This window comes from Bos mutus, chromosome 27 (genome assembly GCF_027580195.1).
Source record: "Bos mutus isolate GX-2022 chromosome 27, NWIPB_WYAK_1.1, whole genome shotgun sequence".
NCBI classification, from domain to species: Eukaryota; Metazoa; Chordata; class Mammalia; order Artiodactyla; family Bovidae; genus Bos; species Bos mutus.
The window spans coordinates 18,671,723-18,694,510 of NC_091643.1; the positions used below are offsets into that span (position 1 = coordinate 18,671,723).

General features: G+C 42.0%; 1 protein-coding gene and 1 pseudogene across 2 annotated transcripts in view; one reads left to right on the forward strand and one right to left on the reverse strand.

Annotated features, from left to right (window-relative positions):
* Window positions 1-22,788, forward strand: part of GSR (glutathione-disulfide reductase) — a 71,358-nt gene that overhangs the window by 6,916 nt on the left and 41,654 nt on the right. The window contains exon 1 of one of the 2 annotated variants that reach the window (XM_070364295.1): window positions 18,729-19,074. The exons of the other annotated variant lie outside the window; for it this stretch is intronic. Coding sequence (XP_070220396.1) covers window positions 18,778-19,074 — 297 coding nt within the window. The 5' untranslated portion in view covers window positions 18,729-18,777. Of the gene's footprint in view, window positions 1-18,728; window positions 19,075-22,788 lie in introns of those variants that run through there. 2 annotated transcript variants of the gene reach the window in all.
* On the reverse strand, window positions 13,156-13,592 carry LOC102267398 (large ribosomal subunit protein uL24-like; annotated as a pseudogene).

The window sequence follows — 22,788 nt, forward strand, 5'->3', positions numbered from 1 at the left end:
AAGCTTTTTACCCAGATGAGTAACCTGTTGTTCACATAATTAGATTTTCAGGAAGTTTATAAAGCTAACAGGGAAGGCAATTAAGTTATGTGCTGATTTACAGCTATCCTTGTTGGCAAGAATTTCCTGGAACAAAAAGGAAAGTCATGTTGATTGATGTAAGGTCACAGTTCTCAGTGATCATAATTAAGCTATTGTTTATAGGTGTTTCAGTTCTTACAATAAAATCTTATATGAACACTTTGAGTATTGCATAAGAGGAAGAAATGATGTGTTAGTTGCTCAGTCATCTCCAACTCCTTGTGACTCCATGGACTGTAGCCCACCAGGCTCCTCTGTCCGTGGGATTTTCCAGGTATGGATATACTGGAGTGGGTTGCCATTCCCTTCTCTGGGGGAATCTTCCTGACCCAGGATTGAATCAGGGTTTCCTGCATTGCAGTCTGATTCTTTACCATCTGAGCTACCAGGGAAACCCTGGTATAAGAGGAAGGGACTTTTAAATCTTGATAGTTTATATTAAGTCATTCTCTATTAGCATTCTTAAAACACAAATTTCACATTTTTTTATATTTAAGAAGTGATGCTACCAGTTTTCTTTATGTGTAAAAAAGTAGGATTGTCGAGACTTCTGTGGTAGTCCAGTGGCTAGGACTCTGTACTCCCAATGCAGGGGGCCAGGGTTTGGTCCTGGTTGGGGAACTAAATCCCACATGCCACAGCTAGGAGTTTACATCCTGCAACTAAGGATCTTGTGTGCTATAGCTGGGACCTGGTGCAGCCAAATAAATTAAAAAAAAATTTAAGTAGGATTGCCATCACATTTTAAAATCAAATCATATTTGATTGGGGGGAAAATGTTTATTAACACGTAGCATGAATTGTATGTATTAAGAGAATCTACACTCCGGAAGATGGGGAAGGACAGGGAAGCCTGGTGTGCTACAGTCCGTGGGGTTGCAAAGAGTAAGACACGACTGAGTGACTGAGTAACAACAACAGAACTGCTTATGTTACCTAATATTTGAAATTTTTGTATTTAAAAAAAACTAGTTAAGTTTTTCTATAGCTTATGACAATTTTCAGACAAAAAAGTTGAATAAATTTAAAATGACTATCCATACACCCACATTTTATTATGTCGTTTGTTGTTTAACTGCTAAGTCATGTATGACTGTACAACCCCATGGACTGTAGCCTGCCATGGGGTTTTCCAGGCCAGAATACTGGAGTAGGTTGCCATTTCCTTCTTCAGGGGATCATTCCAATCCAGGGATCAAACCTGTGTCCTTGCATCTCCTGGTTTGGCAGGTGGGTTCTTTACCTCTGAGCCACCCGGGAAGCCCACATTTATACATATGATCATATGTATACATATGATCATATATCTGTCAATCTATCCATTCATCAATAGGTCTTATTTTGATTCATTTCATAGTTGGAGACTTTAGAACATTTTCCCCAAGATACTTCACTGTGCGTATCATTAACTATATCATATGTGTCTGCATACTTCAAATATATACTTCAGCATGCATTTCATTAACTACACTGAAAAGCTAACATCTTAACTCTACCCTTCCTTGGATTCCAACATAATCATTGTTAAAAGATAAACTGAAACATGTTAAAAATTTTGAGAGTTTGAGCAAAAGTTGATTCAAACCTTCTCTCCTGATAGAAAAGAGCTCTGGGGAGCCAAGAAAATGAAGGACTTTACTAGGCAAAAGGGAAGAGCAACACGGAAGTTATTTTAGGCAAAACAGCAGGTTGGTTATTGCAAGGCTATTTTAGAGGATGGCAGCGGTCCAAGAAGTAGATTCCCTACCTAGTGCTGATCAGGTGATTCCATTTCTGGGAGAGCTGAAGCTGTAAGTAAATTCTGCATTTGGTGGTGTGGGGATTCTCATAATCAATCCGTTTTAGGCCTCTTGTCTTGTTTCTTAACCTCATATACTAGTGCAAGATAACAAAATTTTTCCCAGAAACTAACCATTGTTTTGATTTTTTCTTTCTACTATAGATTAGCTCTGTCTCTTTTAAAACATTTAAAATCCCATGGACAGAGAAGCCTGGCAGGCTATAGTCCATGGGGTTGCAAAGAGTTGGACACAACTGAGCAACTGCGCACACACAGGACTTCTATAAATGGAATGATAGAAAATGTGCTGTTTTCATTAAGCTTTGTATACACATCACGATTTTTTAAACTTTTTATTTTGAGATAATTTTAGGTTCACATAGAGTTATAAGAGAGAATACAGAGGGAGCACATGCATTCTTTACTCAGTTTCCCCCACTGGCAAATTCATTCAAAATTATAGTACAGGATTTATATAAACAGGAAATTTATATTGACACAATCTATCAAGCTTGCTCAGATCTTACCAGTTTTACGTACACTCATTTGTCGGTGGGTATTTCGCTGTATACGGTGTTATTACCTGTGTTTCCTGTGACCGCCACTAGTCGAGATACATAACACATAATAATAGCTCCATCACTATCTCTTGCCCTACTTTTTTATAGCCACAGGCACTTCATTTTCTATCCTTCATCACCACCATACCCCAGGCAACCAGTAATCTGTTCTCCATCTTTTAAGTTTGTTGTTTCAAGAATATTATGTAAAGTGAAATTGTACAGCATTCATTGACATGAAGTGAAAGTCGCTCAGTCATGTCTGACTCTTTGCGACCCCATAGACTATACCCCATGGAATTCTCCAGGCCAGAATACTGGAGTTCATTAACTACAACGAAATGCACATCTTTTTTTAAAATTCACTTATATTAATTGTACCATTCCTTGAGTACCCACATAAGCATGTTTAAAAACAAACTAGCAACTGGGACTCTTGTGCTCCCAGTGCAGGGGCCTGGCTTTGGTCCCTGGTCAGAAAACTGGATCCCATATGCTGCAACTAAAGCCTGGCATGGCCAAATAAATAAATATTTTTTAAAAACTTTAAAAAAATATTGAGTCATATTAAAAATTTTAATATTGGCTTTTGAGATCAGATCAGATCAGATCAGTCGCTCAGTCGTGTCTGACTCTTTGCCACCCCATGAATCGCAGCACACCAGGCCTCCCTGTCCATCACCAACTCCCGGAGTTCACTCAGACTCACGTCCATCGAGTCAGTGATGCCATCCAGCCATCTCATCCTCTGTCGTCCCCTTCTCCTCCTGCCCCCAATCCCTCCCAGCATCAGAGTCTTTTCCAATGAGTCAACTCTTCGCATGAGGTGGCCAAAGTACTGGAGTTTCAGCTTTAGCATCATTCCTTCCAAAGAAATCCCAGGGCTGATCTCCTTCAGAATGGACTGGTTGGATCTCCTTGCAGTCCAAGGGACTCTCAAGAGTCTTCTCCAACACCACAGTTCAAAAGCATCAATTCTTCGGCGCTCAGCCTTCTTCACAGTCCAACTCTCACATCCATACATGACCACAGGAAAAAACCATAGCCTTGACTAGATGGACCTTTGTTGGCAAAGTAATGTCTCTGCTTTTGAATATGCTATCTAGGTTGGTCATAACTTTCCTTCCAAGGAGTAAGTGTCTTTTAATTTCATGGCTGCAGTCACCATCTGCAGTGATTTTGGAGCCCCCCAAAATAAAGTCTGACACTGTTTCCACTGTTTCCCCATCTATTTCCCATGAAGTGATGGGACCGGATGCCATGATCTTAGTTTTCTGAATGTTGAGCTTTAACCCAACTTTTTCACTCTCCACTTTCACCTTCATCAAGAGGCTTTTTAGTTCCTCTTCACTTTCTGCCACAAGGGTGGTGTCATCTGCATATCTGAGGTTATTGATATTTCTCCTGGCAATCTTGATTCCAGCTTGTGTTTCTTCCAGTCCAGTATTTCTCATGATGTACTCTGCATAGAAGTTAAATAAGCAGGGTGACAATATACAGCCTTGACGTACTCCTTTTCCTATTTGGAACCAGTCTGTTGTTCCATGTCCAGTTCTAACTGTTGCTTCCTGACCTGTGTACAGATTTCTCAAGAGGCAGGTCAGGTGGTCTGGTATTCCCATCTCTTTTAGAAATTTCCACAGTTTATTGTGATCCACACAAAGGCTTTGGCATAGTCAATAAAGTAAAAATAGATGTTTTTCTGGAACTCTCTTGCTTTTTCCATGATCCAGCGGATGTTGGTAATTTGATCTCTGGTTCCTCTGCCTTTTCTAAAACCAGCTTGAAGATCAGGAAGTTCACGGTTCACATATTGCTGAAGCCTGGCTTGGAGAATTTTGAGCATTACTTTACTAGCGTATGAGATGAGTGCAATTGTGCGGTAGTTTGAGCATTCTTTGGCATTGCCTTTCTTTGGGATTGGAATGAAAACTGACCTTTTCCAGTCCTGTGGCCACTGCTGAGTTTTCCAAATTTTCTGGCATATTGAGTGTAGCACTTTCACAGCATCATCTTTCAGGATTTGGAATAGCTCAACTGGAATTCTATCACCTCCACTAGCTTTGTTCATAGTGATGCTTTCTAAGGCCCACTTGACTTCACATTCCAGGATGTCTGGCTCTAGGTCAGCGATCACACCATTGTGATTATCTGGGTCATGAAGATCTTTTTTGTACAGTTCTTCTGTGTATTCTTGCCACCTCTTCTTAATATCTTCTGCTTCTGTTAGGTCCATACCATTTCTGTCCTTTATCGAGTCCATCTTTGCATGAAATGTTCCTTTGGTATCTCTGATTTTCTTGAAGAGATCTCTAGTCTTTCCCATTCTGTTGTTTTCCTCTATTTCTTTGCATTGATCGCTGAACAAGGCTTTCTTATCTCTTCTTGCTATTCTTTGGAACTCTGCATTCAGATGTTTATATCTTTCCTTTTCTCCTTTGCTTTTCGCTTCTCTTCTTTTCACAGCTATTTGTAAGACCTCCCCAGAAAGCCATTTTGCTTTTTTGCATTTCTTTTCCATGGGGATGGTCTTGATCCCTGTTTCCTGTACAATGTCACGAACCTCATTCCATAGCTCATCAGGCACTCTATCTATCAGATCTAGGCCCTTAAATCTATTTCTCACTTCCACTGTATAATCATAAGGGATTTGATTTAGGTCATACCTGTTTTCCCTACTTTCTTCAATTTAAGTCTGAATTTGGCAATAAGGAGTTCATGGTCTTTTTTTACTCAATATACACTCCTTGAGATTTATACAAGTTAAGTGTATCATTATTTATTCTCTCACAATAGAAACAGTGAGAGACTTTATTTTGGGGGGCTCCAAAAACACTGCAGATGGTGACTGCAGCCATGAAATTAAAAGATGCTTGCTCTTTGGAAGAAAAACTATGACCAACCTAGACAGCATCTTAAAAAGTAGAGACATTACTTTGCCAACCAAGATCCTTCTAGTCAAAGCTATCATTTTTCCAGTAGTCATGTATGGATATGAGAGTTGGACTATAAAGAAAGCTGAGTGCAGAAGAATTGATGCTTTTGAAGTAGGGTGTTGGAGAAGACTCTTGAGAGTCCCTTGGACTGCAAGGAGATACAACCAGTCCATCCCGAAGGAAATTAGTCCTGAATATTGGACTGAAGCTGAAACTCCAATACTTTGGCCACCTGATGCAAAGAGCTGACTCATTTGAAAAGACCCTGATGCTGGGAAAGATTGAAAGTGGGAGGAGAATTGGACGACAGAGGACAAGATGGTTGGATGGCATCACTGACAGGATGGACGTGAGTTTGAGTAGGCTCTGGGAGTTGGTGATGGACAGGGAAGCTTGGCTTGCTGCAGTCCATGGGGTCGCAAAGAATTGGACATGACCAAGTGACTGAACTGAACTGATAGTAAACACACTTTTAGTTTTGTAAGAAAATGCCATATTTATTTTTCAGAGTGATTCCAGAAATCTACTTGGGATCCTAAGCTCCACAGGTGGAGGGAGAAACTCCACAAGGGCAGGCAAAGACTAATCAGGGAGCTGTAAGGTGATTGAACCATACAGCTCATGTTAGTAAGGAAACATTTAGACTCTAACTGACCAGCATGGAAGTCCCCCCTCTAGGAGAGGAATAAACAAACATTTTATGTAAATGACCAGGTAGTGGTCATTTCTATAAATGAGTAGATAGCAAATTATTTTAAGCTTTGCAGGTCATGTAGTCTCTATGTCAAATACTTAGCTCTACTATTGTGGCACAAAGGCAGCCATTCGTAATAAATAATCAAATGGTTATGGCTGTGTTCCAATAAAACTTTATTTACAAAAACAGTCCATGGGCTAGATTTGGCCTATAGACCATGATTTTCTGACCATTCTGTGAGGCATTTATGAGACCACAAGAGAGTTTTACTTAAAGGCTTCTTTAGAACTGCTCTAAAAAAACTTTAGAAAAGAAGTCACAAAAGGATCAAGTTGACTTTAGAAAAGAAGTCATAAAAGGATCAAGTTGATCCATAAGTAACGACTTTCTGCAAAAACAAAGAGCAACACTTTTAAGGAAAAAGAACAAAATTCAGATATTCAATATCATGTTAACCATTACATTTTTTAAAATACTTTTTTTTTTTTTTTGCTGTGGCAGCTTTTTTGGCTCTCGCAGGACGTGGGATCTAGTTCCATGAAGTGAAGTGAAGTCACTAAGTCGTGTCTGACTCTTTGCAGTCCCATGGACTGTAGCCTACCAGGCTACTCCAACCATGGGATTTTCCAGGCAGAGTACTGGAGTGGGTTGCTATTTCCTTCTGCAGGGGTTCTTCCCGAAACAGGGATTGAACCTGGGTCTCCTGCATTGTAATCGGATGCTTTACCATCTGAGCCACCAGGGAGGAGCCTAGTTCCATGACCAGGGATCAAACCTGGGCCTCCTGACTTGGGAGTCTGGAGTCTTAACACTGGACCACCAGGGAAGTCCCTCAGCCATTAAATTAAAAAATAACTAGGTATGACAAGAAGCAGGAGAAGGTGACACATAAGCAGAAGAAAAGCAGGGGAAACAGACTCAGAAATTACATAGATGATTGAATTAGCAGACATGACTTTAAAATAGGCCAACAAGGAAAAATGGCTACATCAGAGTGGTGAAATTATGGATGATTTTTTAAATTTTCTAAATATATATATATATATATATATACGGAAAAGTTTCAAATGTTAGCATATTATGTAACTCTAAGTAAAATAATATTGTTTTGCAAACTTTAATATATTCTTTTCTCATTTAATGTTATGTTAAATTGTTCAAAGTTAATATGTATAGCCCTAAGTTTTTGAACTGTGGTGTTGGAGAAGACTCTTGAGAGTCCCTTGGACTGCAAGGAGATCCAACCAGTCCATTCTGAAGGAGATCAGCCCTGGGAGTTCTTTGGAAGGAATGATGCTAAAGCTGAAACTCCAGTACTTTGGCCACCTCATGTGAAGAGTTGACTCACTGGAAAAGACTGTGATGCTGGGAGGGATTGGGGGCAGGAGGAGAAGGGGACGACAGGATGAGATGGCTGGATGGCATCACTGACTCGATGGATGTGAGTCTGAGTGAACTCTGAGAGTTGGTGATGGATAGGGAGGCCTGGCGTGCTGCGATTCATAGGGTCGCAAAGAGTCGCACACGACTGAGCAACTGAACTGAACTGAACTGAATTTATTTTCACTTATGCATAGTATTCCAATATAAGAACATGGATGTCTGTTTTTCTGATGAGGAACATTTAATTCCAAGAAAAGAGAAGTGATAAAGACCCAGTTGAGGATAGTGATTACCTCTGAAGAGAGGAAGGAGGATGGAAAAGGGATGGATATTTGGAGCTATACAGTGTGGTAAAACTTCATTTCTTAAGCCAAAATGTGTGGATGTTCACTGTATTATTTTTTTTTCCCTTTTAAAAAATTGAAAAAAGAATAAATAAAAAAAATTGAGATATAGTTGAGGTACAATATTATATGTTATAGGTGTACAACATAGTGATTCACAATGTTTGAAGATTATACTCCACTTATAGTTATTAATAAATATTGGCAATATTCCCTATGTTGTACAATATATCCTTGTAGCTTATTTATTTAATACCTAACAGTGTATCTATTGTACCTCTTAATCCCCTAATCATATCTTTCGTCTTCTCACTTCTCTCTCCCCAGTGGTAACTGGTAATTTGTTCTCTATATCTGTGAGTCCTTTTTGTTATATGCACTAGTTTGCTTTATTTTTAGATTCCATATATAAGTGATACCATACAGTATTTGTCTTTTTAAAAAATGTATTTTAAATTGAAGCATAGATAATTGTTTTACAATATTGTGTTCATTTCTGCCATACATCAACATGAATCAACCATATGTCTTCTCCTTGAGCCTCCCTCCCACATCCCACCCCTTATTTCACTTAGCATAATACCTTTCAAGTCCATCCATGATGTTACAGATGGCAAAATTTCATCATTTTTTATGACTTAGTAGTATTTCACTGTGTATATGTATATATATATATGTATAGTATATAGAACTAATTTTATATATATATAGTTCTAATAATTTTTTGGTGGCATCTTTAGGATTTTCTAAATATAGTATAATCTGCAGGGACAGATTTACTTCTTCCTTTCCAATTTGAATTGCTCTTATTTCTTTTTCTTGTCTGGTTTTTAAATTACTGATTCAGTTTCCTTACTGGTAATTAGTCTGCTCGTATTTTGTAAGTTTTACTGGTTCAGTTTTGGGATATTGCACGTTTCTAAGAATTTGTCCATTCCTCCTGCTGCTGCTAAGTCGCTTCAGTCGTGTCCGACTCTGTGCGACCCCATAGATAGCAGCCCAACAGACTCCCCCGTCCCTGGGATTCTCCAGGCAAGAACACTGGAGTGGGTTGCCATTTCCTTCTCCAATGCATGAAAGTGAAAAGTGAAAATGAAGTCCCTCAGTCGTGTTCGACTCTTTGTGACCCCATGGACTGCAGCCTACCAGGCTCCTCCATCCATGGGATTTTCCAGGCAAGAAAGAGTACTGGAGTGGGGTGCCATCGCCTTCTCCTCCATTCCTCCTAGATTGCCCATTTTCACATCAGATCAGATCAGTCACTCAGTGGTGTCCAACTCTTTTCGACCCCATGAATCGAAGCACACCAGGCCTCCCTGTCCATCACCAACTCCCAGAGTTCACTCAGACTCACGTCCATGGAGTCAGTGATGCCATCCAGCCATCTCATCCTCTGTCGTCCCCTTCTCCTCCTGCCCCCAATCCCTCCCAGCATCAGAGTCTTTTCCAATGAGTCAGCTCTTTGCATGAGGTGGCCAAAGTACTGGAGTTTCAGATTTAGCATCATTCCTTCCAAAGAAATCCCAGGGCTGATCTCCTTCAAAATGGACTGGTTGGATCTCTTTGCAGGCCAAGGGACTCTCAAGAGTCTTCTCCAACACTTCTTCGGTGCTCAGCCTTCTTCATAGTCCAGCTCTCACATCCATCCATGACCACAGGAAAAACCATAGCCTTGACTAGACGAACCCTTGTTGGCAAAGTAATGTCTCTGCTTTTGAATATGCTATCTAGGTTGGTCATAACTTTCCTTCCAAGGAGTAAGTGTCTTTTAATTTCATGGCTGCAATCACCATCTGCAGTGATTTTGGAGCCCCCCAAAATAAAGTCTGACACTGTTTCCACTGTTTTCCCATCTATTTCCCATGAAGTGATGGGACCAGATGCCATGATCTTAGTTTTCTGAATGTTGAGCTTTAACCCAACTTTTTCACTCTCCACTTTCACCTTCATCAAGAGGCTTTTTAGTTCCTCTTCACTTTCTGCCACAAGGGTGGTGTCATCTGCATATCTGAGGTTATTGATATTTCTCCCGGCGATTTTGATTCCAGCTTGTGCTTCTTCCAGTCCAGTGTTTCTCATGATGTACTCTGCATGTAAGTTAAATAAGCAGGGTGACAATATACAGCCTTGACGTACTCCTTTTCCTATTTGGAACCGGTCTGTTGTTCCATGTCCAGTTCTAACTGTTGCTTCCTGACCTGCATACAGATTTCTCAAGAGGCAGATCAGGTGGTCTGGTATTCCCATCTCTTTCAGAATTTTCCACAGTTTATTGTGATCCACACAGTCAAAGGCTTTGGCATAGTCAATAAAGTAAAAATAGATGTTTTTCTGGAACTCTATTGCTTTTTCCACGATCCAGCGGATGTTGGTAATTTGATCTCTGGTTCCTTTGCCTTTTCTAAAACCAGTTTGAATATCAGGAAGTTCACGGTTCACATATTGCGGAAGCCTGGCTTGGAGAATTTTGAGCATTACTTTACTAGCGGGTGAGATGAGTGCAACTCTGCGGTAGTTTGAACATTCTTTGGCATTGCCTTTCTTTGGGATTGGAATGATTGGATTGCCCATTTTATTGGTGTATAATTGGTCATAGTAATCTCTTATGATCCTTTATATTTCTATGGTGTCAACTATAATGTCTCTTTTTTAATTTCTGATTTTATCGATTTGGGCCTGCTCTTTTTTTTTTTTTTCTTTGATGGATCTGGGTAAAAGTTTATCTGTTTTTTTTAATTTTTTTTCTAATCTTTTCAAAGAGCCAGCTCTTAGTTTCATTGATCTTTCCAAATTTTTTTTAGGTCTCAATTTATTTCTGCTCTGATCTTTCTTATTTCTTTCCTTCTATTAACTTTGGGTAATATTTGTTCTTATTTTTCTAGTTTCTGTAGGTATAAGGTAGGTTACTAATTTGAGGTTTTTCTTGTTTCCTGAAGTAGGCCTGTATTGCTATAAAATTCCCTCTTAGAGCTTCTTTTGCTGCACCCGATAGATTTGACTCAGGGGTAAAGAATCCGCCTTCGATGCAGGAGATGCATCAGGGGCTGCAGGTTCAATCCCTGGGTCGGGAAGGTCCCCTGGAGAAGGCAACCCACTCCAGTATTCTTGCCTGGAAAATTCCATAGGCACAGGAGCCTGGTGGGCTATAGTGCATGCAATTGCAAAGAGTCAGACATCACTTAGTGATTAAACAGCAACAGCAATAGATTCTGAATCATTGTGTTTCCATTTTCACATATCTCTGGGTATTTTAAAAATTTCTTCTTTGATTTATTCATTGACCCATTGGTTGTTTAGTAGCACATTGTTTAGCCTTCCATGTATTTGTGCTATTGTGCAGGTTTTTTATTAACTTAAAAAGTTACATAAAAGCTCAGTTGTGTCCAACTCTTTGTGACCCCATGGAAAGTCCATGGAATTCTCCAGGCCAGAATACTGAAGTGGGTAGCCATTCCCTTCTCCAGGGGACCTTCACAACCCAGGGATGGAACCCAGGTCTCCCACATTGCAGGCAGATTCTTTACCAGCTGAGCTACCAGGGAAGCCCATTAGCTTATAGTTGATTTCCAGTCTCATAGCGTTGTGGTAGGAGAAGATGCTTGATATGATTTCAGTCTTCTTACATTTATTGAGACTTGTGGCTAGCATGTGATGTATCCTGGAGAATGTTCCATGTGTATTTGAAAAAAGAATGTATTCCACTGCTTTTGGAAGGAGTGTTACATGTATCCATCTGATCTAATGTGTTGTGTAAGGCCAGTGTTTCCCTACTGCTTTTCTGTCTGGATGATCTGTCCAGATATATCTGATATAATATCAAAAATATAGAAAGAACTCCAACCATTCAACATCAAAAAAAAAAACCAAACAACCTGATTTGAAAATGGGAGAGGATCTGGATGGACATTCTCCAAAGAAGAGATACAGATGGCCAACAGACACATGAAAAGATGCTCAACATCACTAATCATCAGGGTGATGTAAATCAAACCCACAATGAGATATCACCTCACACCTGTGAGTGGCTATTATCAAAAAGACAACAAATAACAGGTGTTGGTGATGATGTGGAGAAAAGAGAACACTTGTGTACTCTTGATGGAAATATAAATTGGACAGTGACTATGGAAAACAGTGTGGAATTTCCTCTAGAAATTAAAAATAGGATGACCCTATGATCCAGCAATTCCACTTCTGGATATTTTCCCAAGGAAAACAAAAACACTAATTTGAAAAGGTATATGCAACCATAAGTTCATCTCGGTCTTATTCAAATAACCAAAATAAGGAAGCAACCTAAGTGCCCATGGATAGATGAATGGATAAAGAATGAAATGGAATATGACCCAGTCATAAAAAGAATGGGATATTGTCATTTGTGATAACATGAAGGAAACTAGAGGGTACAATGCTATGTAAAATAAGGCAGACAGAAAAAAACAAATAGTGTATGATTTTACTTATATGTGGAATCTAAAAAGCAAAACAAATGACACTCAAAACAGAAACCATCATATACACAGAGAAGAAACAGGTGGCTGCTGGAGTGGGAGGTGATGGGTAGATGAATGAGCAGGTGAGGGAGATTAAGAGGCATAAACTTACAAAACAAGTAAGTCATGGGGATGAAATATACATTGTAAAAAAAGAAGTGATTACAGAAATAATAAAACGTGTTTAGATTCAGAATATGTATATGTTATTTCTAAAGCTTTTTAATAATCTCCCCCACCTATATTCTTTGAAAATACATTAGCAAAACAATTAGAGATCAAAAGGGTAATCAGTGCGTATATGATTTCTGTCTCGATATGTCTTCTGAGGGAGTGGCCCATTTTCCAACAAAGGAGCCTTGCTCTTTCCCTTGGAAAAATTCCTCTTATTATAAAACTTGCTTTTTGTTAATCTCACATTCAATTATAGTTATTGTTCTCTGTCTCTTCAGTATTCATTTGTTTTCTCAATACGAAACAATGAAATTGTGTAATTGAGTAATACTTATATTATTTCTTTTCTCATTATTTCTATCCCTCTTATAAATAACTGTAATTATTTTCACACATGCATCATGAGAAATTTATATTTCATTGAGCAACTGGGATGTGCAAGCTTCTTTGTGTACTACTATTTCCTGTACGGACTTCTCAGATTGTTTATTGGAGTACCATTTCTACCTTCCTTCTAACAATAGCTCTTGACCTATTAGCTTACAAGAAGACAGAGTTGTAATATAAATATCTCTTATGAGTCATGAATACATTTCCTATAAATTACACTTTAGAAAAAAGGGAGAGGCATAGGGAGAGGCTACAATTAAATTTTTTTTTCATTTTAACAGTTTTTAATGAAAGCTATAGACAAGATGACTTTATTCCTACATCTTCTTAATTGTTTCTTCCTTATATTTGCCCTTTTCCTTTCCTACTTGGCAAGATTTGGGTTTACGTTCAAGGATCTTTTTGCAGGCTTTGTCCAGTTTTAGTCAGGTGATAACTACTTGCTGGGGTGAATGCCCACATGGACAGTCATGCCATTAGCCTTCTCCCACTGCACTCGTTCAATGCAAATGACGTATTTCTTCCTGTAAACCTGAACTATTTTGCCAATTTGCTGCCCTTTGTAATGCCCTCATACAACCTGAACTTCATCATCCTTTCGGATGGGCATGGACTGAATGTTGTACTTCTGTCTTAGCTCTTTAGAAAGAGAAGACATAAATTTCCTGAGAATGTGGGAAGGCGCATTGAAATACCTTTTTCGGTTTTTGCTTCCGTCAGAAGTCACAAAGGGATTGAACTTCATTTTGGCCGATAGTGCTTCAGCGATGGCCACAGAAGGGAAGAGCAATTTTTGAAATGTTCTACTGGGTGCACTGGGTCTTCGTCGCTGTGTGAGGGCCTTCTCTAGTTGTGGTGAGCAGGGGTGGCTCTCTAGTTGCCGTGCTTGCGCTTCTCACTGTGGAGGCTTCTCTTGTAGACCCTGGGCTCTCGGCGCATAGGCTTCAGCAGTTGTGGTGCATGGGCTTAGCTGCCCTGAGGCATGTGGGATCTCCCCAGACCAGGGAGCGAACCAGTGTCTACTGCATTGGTGGGCAGATTCTTAACCTCTGTACTACCAGGGAAGTATGAGGCTACAAGTTCTTTTAACAAAATAAAAAGCGATATTGAACATTTTCTCCTACAAAACAAATTAAAAAAAAACCACTTAAAAAAACTTGGATCTTGTATTCTCACTGAGACAATATCTTTGATGATTTCTTTCCAGTAATGGTCAAGAAAATATGGTTTAGAGTCAGGATCTGAATCCCAGCTCTGCCATTCACCAACTGTGTCATCTTATTCAAGTTAAGGCATTTACTGTCTTTGCGCCTTGGTCTCTATTTCCAAAATGGAGATGATAATATTATTTATTTCTTGGGTTCAGGAGGGGATAACAGAAAGCTCTTACCATCATGCTTAATAAAGCTATGTTTAAAATATATATATATTGACTGATTGATTTGGTTGTGCCAGGCCTGATTTGTGGCATGTGGGATCTTCAATCTTCATTGCAGCTTGTGGGATCTTTAGTTGTGGCATGCAAGATCTAGTTCCCTGACCAGGGATCGAACCCAGGCCCCCTGCATTGGGAGCGTGGAATCTTAGCCATTGGATCACCAGAGAAATCCCTAAGAAAGCTCTTCAGGACAGTGCTTGGTTCAATCCATATTAATCACTGGCAATATGGCAACCCACTCCAATATTCTTTCCTGGAGAATTCCATGGACAGAGGAGCCTGGTGTGCTACAGTCCATGGGGTCACAAAGATTCAGACACAACTGAGTGACTAACTTTCACTTACACTTTATTATTTTGACAAATATTTCACAGTGTCTTTGTGGAAATCACCTAAAATTGTCTAGTGGTCAAAAGAAAAAATTAATGATGAAATTATTAAAACATGAAATAGATGCTTTCCTCTGCTGTTCCTTACAAATTATGGTAGATTATAATGATGTCATAAGACTGCCACACTTGAATAACTTAGTTGATTTTCATTCTCAGCATCCTGAAACTACCTCTTATTAGCTACATTTACTAAATTTTTTCTTTAACTAATATTTCTTTGATTGAAGAAGAGAGAGTTTAGGTACAGTCTGAAGTCTTCCTGTTCCTTCCCACCTAAGTCAGAAGTTCAAAAAGGAAAAACATTTACATGAATATAATATATATTTTTAAATATTTTTATTTATTTATTTATTTGCCTGCACTGGGTCCTTAGCTGCATGTAGTATCTTCAATCTCAGTTGCAGCATGTGGGACTGGACTAGGGATCAAACCTGGGTCCCCTGCACTGAGAGTATGACGTCTCAGCCATTGGGCCACCAGGGAAGTCCTGACCATAAAATATTTTAGATTCAAATAATACATTATGAATCTTTGTTCAACATCTTGCATGGGATTATGTACTTAGGGGATGGAAAGTTTTCTCTATTAAAACCAGCAGAGATATAGACCTTGACCTCCATTCATCATCTTTATGTTTGCTTTATGGCATCATTGTCCTCCCATATTTCCTGGTTCAAGACTTGTCATCTTTGACTCTTGTGCCCTCTCCCCAATCTGTCAATTTCACTTCCTTAGTTTGTCCAATCTGTTCCTTCCTGTCTGTTCTCAATACCTATTAGCTTTGCCTCCTACACTGCCAGTTTCACCATTTCCAATCCATTTCATCTATTTCCAGGGAAAGACACCTCTGAGAAATCTCCAGAGGCTACTGCCTGTGGAATAATGTCTAAACACCTTAGCCTGCTTACTAGCAAGGCTTTCCAGGACTCCTCCACCCATCTCCCATCGCCCGCTTCAAGCTGCCTATGGTTCAGCCAATCAGCACTGCTCTGCTTACTACTTCCTCTTACTGCTAGCTCACTTCCTCCACTCTAAGTTATTTTCTTTGTTTGACATGCCTGTCTTCTTTCTGTCAGTCTTCCTACTTCACACATGAAGAAATGACTCTCAGAGGGATTAAGTGACTATGATAGTGCCTTTGGGGTGGGGGAGGCGGTGTTGAGGCATATACGAAACCAAGTTTCTCTGACTCAGACTCTTTACTCCTAAGTACTTGCGAATATTTCTTAAGAACAAGGATATTCTCTTATTTAGCCACAGTACAATTCTCAAACTCAGGAAACTTAACATCAATGTAGTATTATTGTATATTATACAGTACAGTTCAGTTCAGTCGCTCAGTCGTGTCTGACTCTTTGCGACCCCGTGAATCTCAGCACGCCAGGCCTGTCTATCACCAACTCCTGGAGTTCACTCAGACTCACGTCCATTAAGTCGGTGATGCCATCCAGCCATCTCATCCTCTGTCGTCCCCTTCTCCTCCTGCCCCCAATCCTTCCCAGCATCAGAGTCTTTTCCAATGAGTCAACTCTTTGCATGAGGTGGCCAAAGTACTGGAATTTCAGCTTTAGCATCATTCCTTCCAAAGAAATCCCAGGGCTGATCTCCTTCAGAATGGACTGGTTGGATCTCCTTGCAGTCCGAGGGACTCTGAAGAGTCTTCTCCAACACCACAGTTCAAAAGCATCAATTCTTCGGTGCTCAGCTTTCTTCACAGTCCAACTCTCACATCCATACATTACCACTGGAAAAACCACAGCCTTGACTAGACGGACCTTTGTTGGCAAAGTAATGTCTCTGCTTTTGAATATGCTATCTAGGTTGGTCATAACTTTCCTTCCAAGGAATAAGCATCTTTTAATTTCATGGCTGCAATCACCATCTGCAGTGATTTTGGAGCCCCCAAAAATAAAGTCTGACACTGTTTCCCCATCTATCTGCCATGAAGTGATGGGACCAGATGCCATGATCTTAGTTTTCTGAATGTTGAGCTTTAAGCCAAATTTTTCACTCTCTTTCACTTTCATCAAGAGGCTTTTTAGTTCCTCTTCACTTTCTGCCACAAGGGTGGTGTCATCTGCATATCTGAGGTTATTGATATTTCTCCTGGCAATCTTGATTCCAGCTTGTGCTTCTTCCAGCCCAGCATTTCTCATGATGTATTCTGCATAGAAGTTAAATAAGCAGGGTGACAATATACAGCCTTGACGTACTCTTTTTCCTATTTGGAACCAGTCTGTTGTTCCACGTCCAGTTCTAACTGTTGCTTCCTGACCTGCGTACAGATTTCTCAAGAGGCAGGTCAGGTGGTCTGGTATTCCCATCTCTTTCAGAACTGTCCACAGTTTATTGTGATCCACACAGTCAAAGCCTTTGGCATAGTCAATAAAGCAGAAATAGATGTTTTTCTGGAACTCTTGCTTTTTCCATGATCCAGCGGATGTTGGCAATTTGATCTCTGGTTCCTCTGCCTTTTCTAAAACCAGCTTGAACATCTGGAAGTTCACAGTTCACGTATTATACAGGCCATATTCAAATTTCACCAATCATCCTTTATAGGAAAATTTCCCCATCCAGAATCCCATCTAGGATCAAACTTGGCCCTTCATTCTCTTAGTTCTTCAATCTTCTTTAACCTGGAATAGTTCCTGAGCTTGCTTTGTTTTTAAGACACTTACAGCTTTTAAAGAGTACAGGTCAGTTATTTGTATAATTTCCAACCCTGTGGCTTTTTCTGAATAGATTCAGGTGGCTTTCATGAATAGATTCAGGTTATAGATTTTTAGCAGGAATACTACATAAGTGAAGTTGTATTCTTCTTACTGCATTGCATCGCCAGGCACACAATGAGAGCTGTCCCACTATATTCGCCTTTGACCACTGGAATAGGGTGGTGTGTGGACTACTGCAAAGCCACCAGTTTCCCCTTTGTGATCAGTAAGCAATCTTTGGGGACATATTCTGACTGTGTAAATAACTTTCCTCCTCAAACTTTCACCCAATGGTTTAATGTTTAATGACACAGAGATCACTATGATAGTTGTAAAATGATTTTTAAAAAACTCAACAGTTTCATCTACATTTACTACATGGCCGTCTAGTGAAAGGAGGAACTTTCCCATTTTTTTCTGTATTCCTTTTTAGTCAGGCAAAGAAAACAAAAATAATCCAAACAAAAACTTAAAGAATCGGATACTAGTCTAACTGGAGTGCGGTTGATTCTCCTTCCCCTGGCACATGCGGGGCCTAAGCTTCTCTCAGACCGGACCTTTATTCCTCTGCCTACAACGCTCTCAGCCTCGTGAGTGACGGGCGCTGGCCACACAAAGTGGAGTGGCGTTGAGAGCCTCCAGATATTCTAAAATGACACCCCAGTCTCTACACCCTGGGAGGAAATGCTTTTGTGTGTCCACCTCTACGCTATCTTTATGCTTCAACTTTTGAACACAAAAACATTTGTTCCAAAGCCTTCCAAACCGTGCTTAAAGTATCATCTGGTGGTGGTGATGGGGGCTGGGTGGAGGGTTTAAAATGTAGATTGCTCGGGTCCTGCCCCAAAGCTTCCGATTTAGTAGATCTGGGTTAGGGTCCAGGGATCAGGTGGCCTGCGGATTAAACCTTGAGAAACATCACCCTCAAAATGATTGTGGGCAAGTCTCCTTTCCTGGAGAAGTCGGGCGCCACTGGCAATTCCCAAGGGGCTCGCTCAGAAAAGGCTGGGGGAACAAAAAGGGGCATTCATCCTTCCTCCATCCATCCGACTTCAGAAACCTACATCCGGCTGATGCCACTCGGGTGCGGGGACCCAGGTGCTGGGGAGAACACGTAGGCGGCGAGATCGGGAAAGACATCCCCCTTTGGAGCAGGGAGGGCTGGCTCCCGAGCGCGAGGGGACGCAGAGGGGTCGACACCGCCCCTCGGCGCCGGTCCGCCCCAGGGCAGCAGTGCCCGAGGGCTCCACCCCCACCCCGCCCCGCTCCCAGCGGAGCACCGCGCGGCGTCTGAGTGCTTAGTCACGGTGAGGCTGCGCCTGCCCCGGGGCCAGCACGCCCCCCTCCCTCCGGGGGCCCGCCCCCGGCCGCACCCCCAAGGCGCGCACTTCCGCGCGCATGGCCCTGCTGGCCCGGACTCTAATCGCGAGCGCGGGACACTGCTGGCTGCGGGTGGCGCGCGCCTTCCCCAGCTCCGCGCCACCTCCGGCCAGGGCAGCCCGCGCCTTCTCCCGCGCCATGGCATGCAAGCAGGAGCCGCAGCCGCCGTGCCCGCCGCTCAGCGCCGGCGCCGAGATCTCGTACGACTACCTGGTGATCGGCGGCGGCTCGGGCGGGCTGGCCAGCGCGCGCCGGGCGGCGGAGCTGGGCGCCCGGGCGGCCGTGGTGGAGAGACACAAGCTGGGCGGCACATGCGTGAGTATCCCTGGTTCCTGGCGCTTCTCCTCGTTCCTGGGTCCCTGCTGAGCAGCGTTCCGAAGCCCCGCTTTGTGTCCGCTGCTTTCTGCAGGAACAGCCTCCGTTCTTCCCTAGTGCGATCCACCCCACCTCCACCCCCGCCCCCCGCCGCCAGCGCAGCGCTTTCCGCTTCGCCTCGCCGGTCAGAGTCAGGATCCCAGCGAGTATAGAGGAAGGAAGTATAAAAGGACTTATCCGCGACCCCCGAAGCTAAGCCTGCATCCTTTCTGGCGCAGGTGTCATCCTAACGGTGGCCCGAGGTGATTAAATTTAACAGAACTTTCCTACATCCTCACTCCTCTGGGTGGAAGGGTATTATTGTATTCCATGCTGGAGCTCAACACCAGACCCTTGAAACGTAAAACTGCGTGGAGAATAATTGCCGCTCGCCCGCGTCTCTCCGGGACGGGGGGAGGAAAGATGGAGCGTGTGCAGTTCACTGGGGATCATGGGGCTCTCCCTTCAGTTTTAAGGGCAGAATGAGTTACAGCAACGGTTCTCTTGGCTACACATTCAAGTCACCTGAGGAGTTGAAAAAAATTCTGCCTAACCCGGGTGCAGCCTCGGCTTTGGCGATTCTGAATTGCAGCCAAGGTTGAGAATCACCGACTGCAGTTTACGTGGATGTAGGATTTACTATTAAATGATTTTACAGATCTTTCGTTGGGGGGGGGGGGTGGTGGTGCGGAATTTTAAAACTACCTCTCCTCCAAAGAGGGTTGTAAGTCCAGCGATTCAGAAACTATTCATTTAAAAAACAAGTTTAGTTTCCAAGTTTTTGATGAGGGCTTTTCTGTTGCAGGACTTGGGTGAGGTACTTGCTGTTGGTATTATCCCAGGGACTTTGCTGGCGGTCCAGTGGTAACACTCCGCGATTCCGTTGCAGGCGTCGTGAGCTCGATCCCTGGGTCAGGAATTAAGATCCCGCGTGCCTCGCATGCGGCCAAAAAAAAAAAAGAAAGAAAGAAAAGTTGTATCTAAGAGTCCCTTGACTTGGGAATGGGTTCTTGAAGTTCCTTTGGAGAGAGATGCTTAAATGACACTACATTGGGAACTCCTTAAAGGCAGAAGCGGGTTTGTATGTTTTCAGCCTCTTATCACTTTAACAAAGTCCCTGCTCAGTAACCGTATGTGAATGAAATTCAAAATTAACAGCTGTGAAAGGTTAAAGGAGACAGGACACTGTCTCCAGTGTCCAGTGCTCTTTTTTGAAGTTCAAAACGGAAGTGGGAACGACGAAAGGAAAAATGACAGTTTAATGATCAACTTGTACCGTGACACCTTAGTCCAGACGGAGCCTCGAAGAAGTCTGACTGCAGAAAGCAGATGGAGGGGTGCCAGTAAGAGGCCCCCAGGACAGCCGGTGACATCACTTGATAGCTGCCCATTTTAGTCCCTCTCTGCTTTTCCGTTTTCCTTCTTCCTCGTGAATGTCCTAATCAGCCTGTGGCATCCTTTATCATTGTCTTGATTAAATTGTCTTGATTAATTGGTATTAATCAAGAAGGGGATGCCCCCACTTGTAGATTCCTGTTAGAAACGTAAATAGATGAATTACGAGATCAGCTACTTCCAATTAAAAAAAAAAAAATCAACTACTTTGGAGAGCTAGCAAAGGACAGCTTAGGAATTAGCCACTCACTGTTTCCTTATAAAGAACCTGGCTTTGCTTATCTCGGACTTCCCTGGTGGCTCAGACTTCCCTGGTGGCTCAGACGGTAAAGTGTCTGCTTACAATGCGGGAGACTCAGGTTCATTCCCTGGGTTGGGAAGATCTCCTGGAGAAGGAAATAGCAACTCACTCCAGTATTCTTGCTTGGAAAATCCCATGGATGGAGGAACGTGGTAGGTTATAGTCCATGGGGTTGCAAAGAATCGGGGTACGACTGAGTGACTTCACTTTCACTTTCCTTATCCCATTCTGCTGCTACAATTTAGTTTTCAGTAAACACTGATCTCTTGGGGAAAATCCCCCATTTCATATTTTTATGATGTGCCATTTGGGCTTGTATCAAACTGGATTTGGTTTTGAAATGCCAGGAAGGGTGTAGTATGCCTTGACTATCAGAGAAGATAGTAACTAATTGATAAAACGTGAGTTTAGATTTGTCCTAGGATTCTCGACTGAAGTGACTTAGCAGCAGCAGGATTCTCATTATCTGGGTTATCTGCAGGTGCCATAACAAACTCCTTACATGCAGTGATTTCCAAACAGGTGTAGGGAAAATGGAAGCACATTTCATTTGTTCCTGTCTTCACTTCACTTCTCTTAAGTGCGAAGTATTTGGACTGGAGGTGGTTGAGAGATAAGGGTAGATACCAAGATTTGTGGGCAAAGGTATCTTCCCTCTAGAAATTTACTGTATGATAGGGGAGCAAAACGTATTGTAGACAGTCAACCCCAGAGTGCGATGGCACCAGAGTAAGGTTCCCTTAGAGTAGTTGAGAAATGATCACGTCTGCTTGGGCACATTGGATAGTTTGGGGATGGAGATAATAATATCTTTGTGAACTTGAACTGGATGTATATCATTTTTTGACAGGGTAGGTCAGGGGCTTAGGCACAGAGGCAGGGTGTGTTGTGTAATCAAATTTGACTGGAGCAGAGGTGTCTCCAATGAGAGAGAGAAGCTGATGGGCAGGGGTAGTAAAAATATAGTGTTTCTGGAAGCACAGTTAACTATGGAAGGATTTTGAGCAGGAAAAGGACACTGTAAAAGTGGTTTTATGGTCAAGGTATTAATACTGTTGAGAGATGTCCCTTGGGAAATTGACATAGCTGTTTCTTTACTTTTGACTCTCCAACCAGTTTTTTTCTTAAATATATAAATCTAGGGACTTCCGTGGTGGCACAGTGGATGAGAATCCTTCTGCCAATGCAGGGGACATGGGTTCGATTCCTGGTCCAGAAATCCCACATGCCATGGAGCAAGCAACTTAGCCTGTGCACCACAGCTACTGAGCCGCGTGCTGCAACTACTGGAGCCCTGGCGCCCAGAGCCTGTGCTCTGTAACAAGAGAAGCCACCACAGTGAGAAGGCTGCATGCGCAGCAACAAAGACCCAGAACAGCCAAAAATAATAAATAAATTAAAAATTCTCAAGAGCATAAACTTTAAAAAATATATAGATCTCAAGCTTGGTGGATTTTTAAATTTTTTGCTGTAGGTGAATTCACACAGAAGTTTCAGGTTAGAGCCTTCTAGTGGTGGTGGTAATTTACAGGGAGTGGGATTACGTTTTGTTTTTAATTATTTGCTCGTTTATTAGTATACCAGGTATATAGGTACATTTTTCGATGCTGTGGTCATAGCAACAGACAAAGCAGATAAAAATCCCCATCCTCATGGAGCTTATATTGTGATCAGTTCAGTTCAGTTCAGTCGCTCAGTTGTGTCCGACTCTTTGCGACCCCATGAATCGCAGCACGCCAGGCCTCCCTGTCCATCACCAACTCAGAGTTCACTCAGACTCAGCGTCCATCGAGTCAGTGATGCCATCCAGCCATCTCATCCTCTGTCATCCCCTTCTCCTCCTGCCCCCAATCCCTCCCAGCATCAGGGTCTTTTCCAATGAGTCAGCTCTTCGCATGAGGTGGCCAAAGTACTGGAGTTTCAGCTTCAGCATCATTCCCTCCAAAGAAATCCCAGGGCTGATCTCCTTTCATTATATG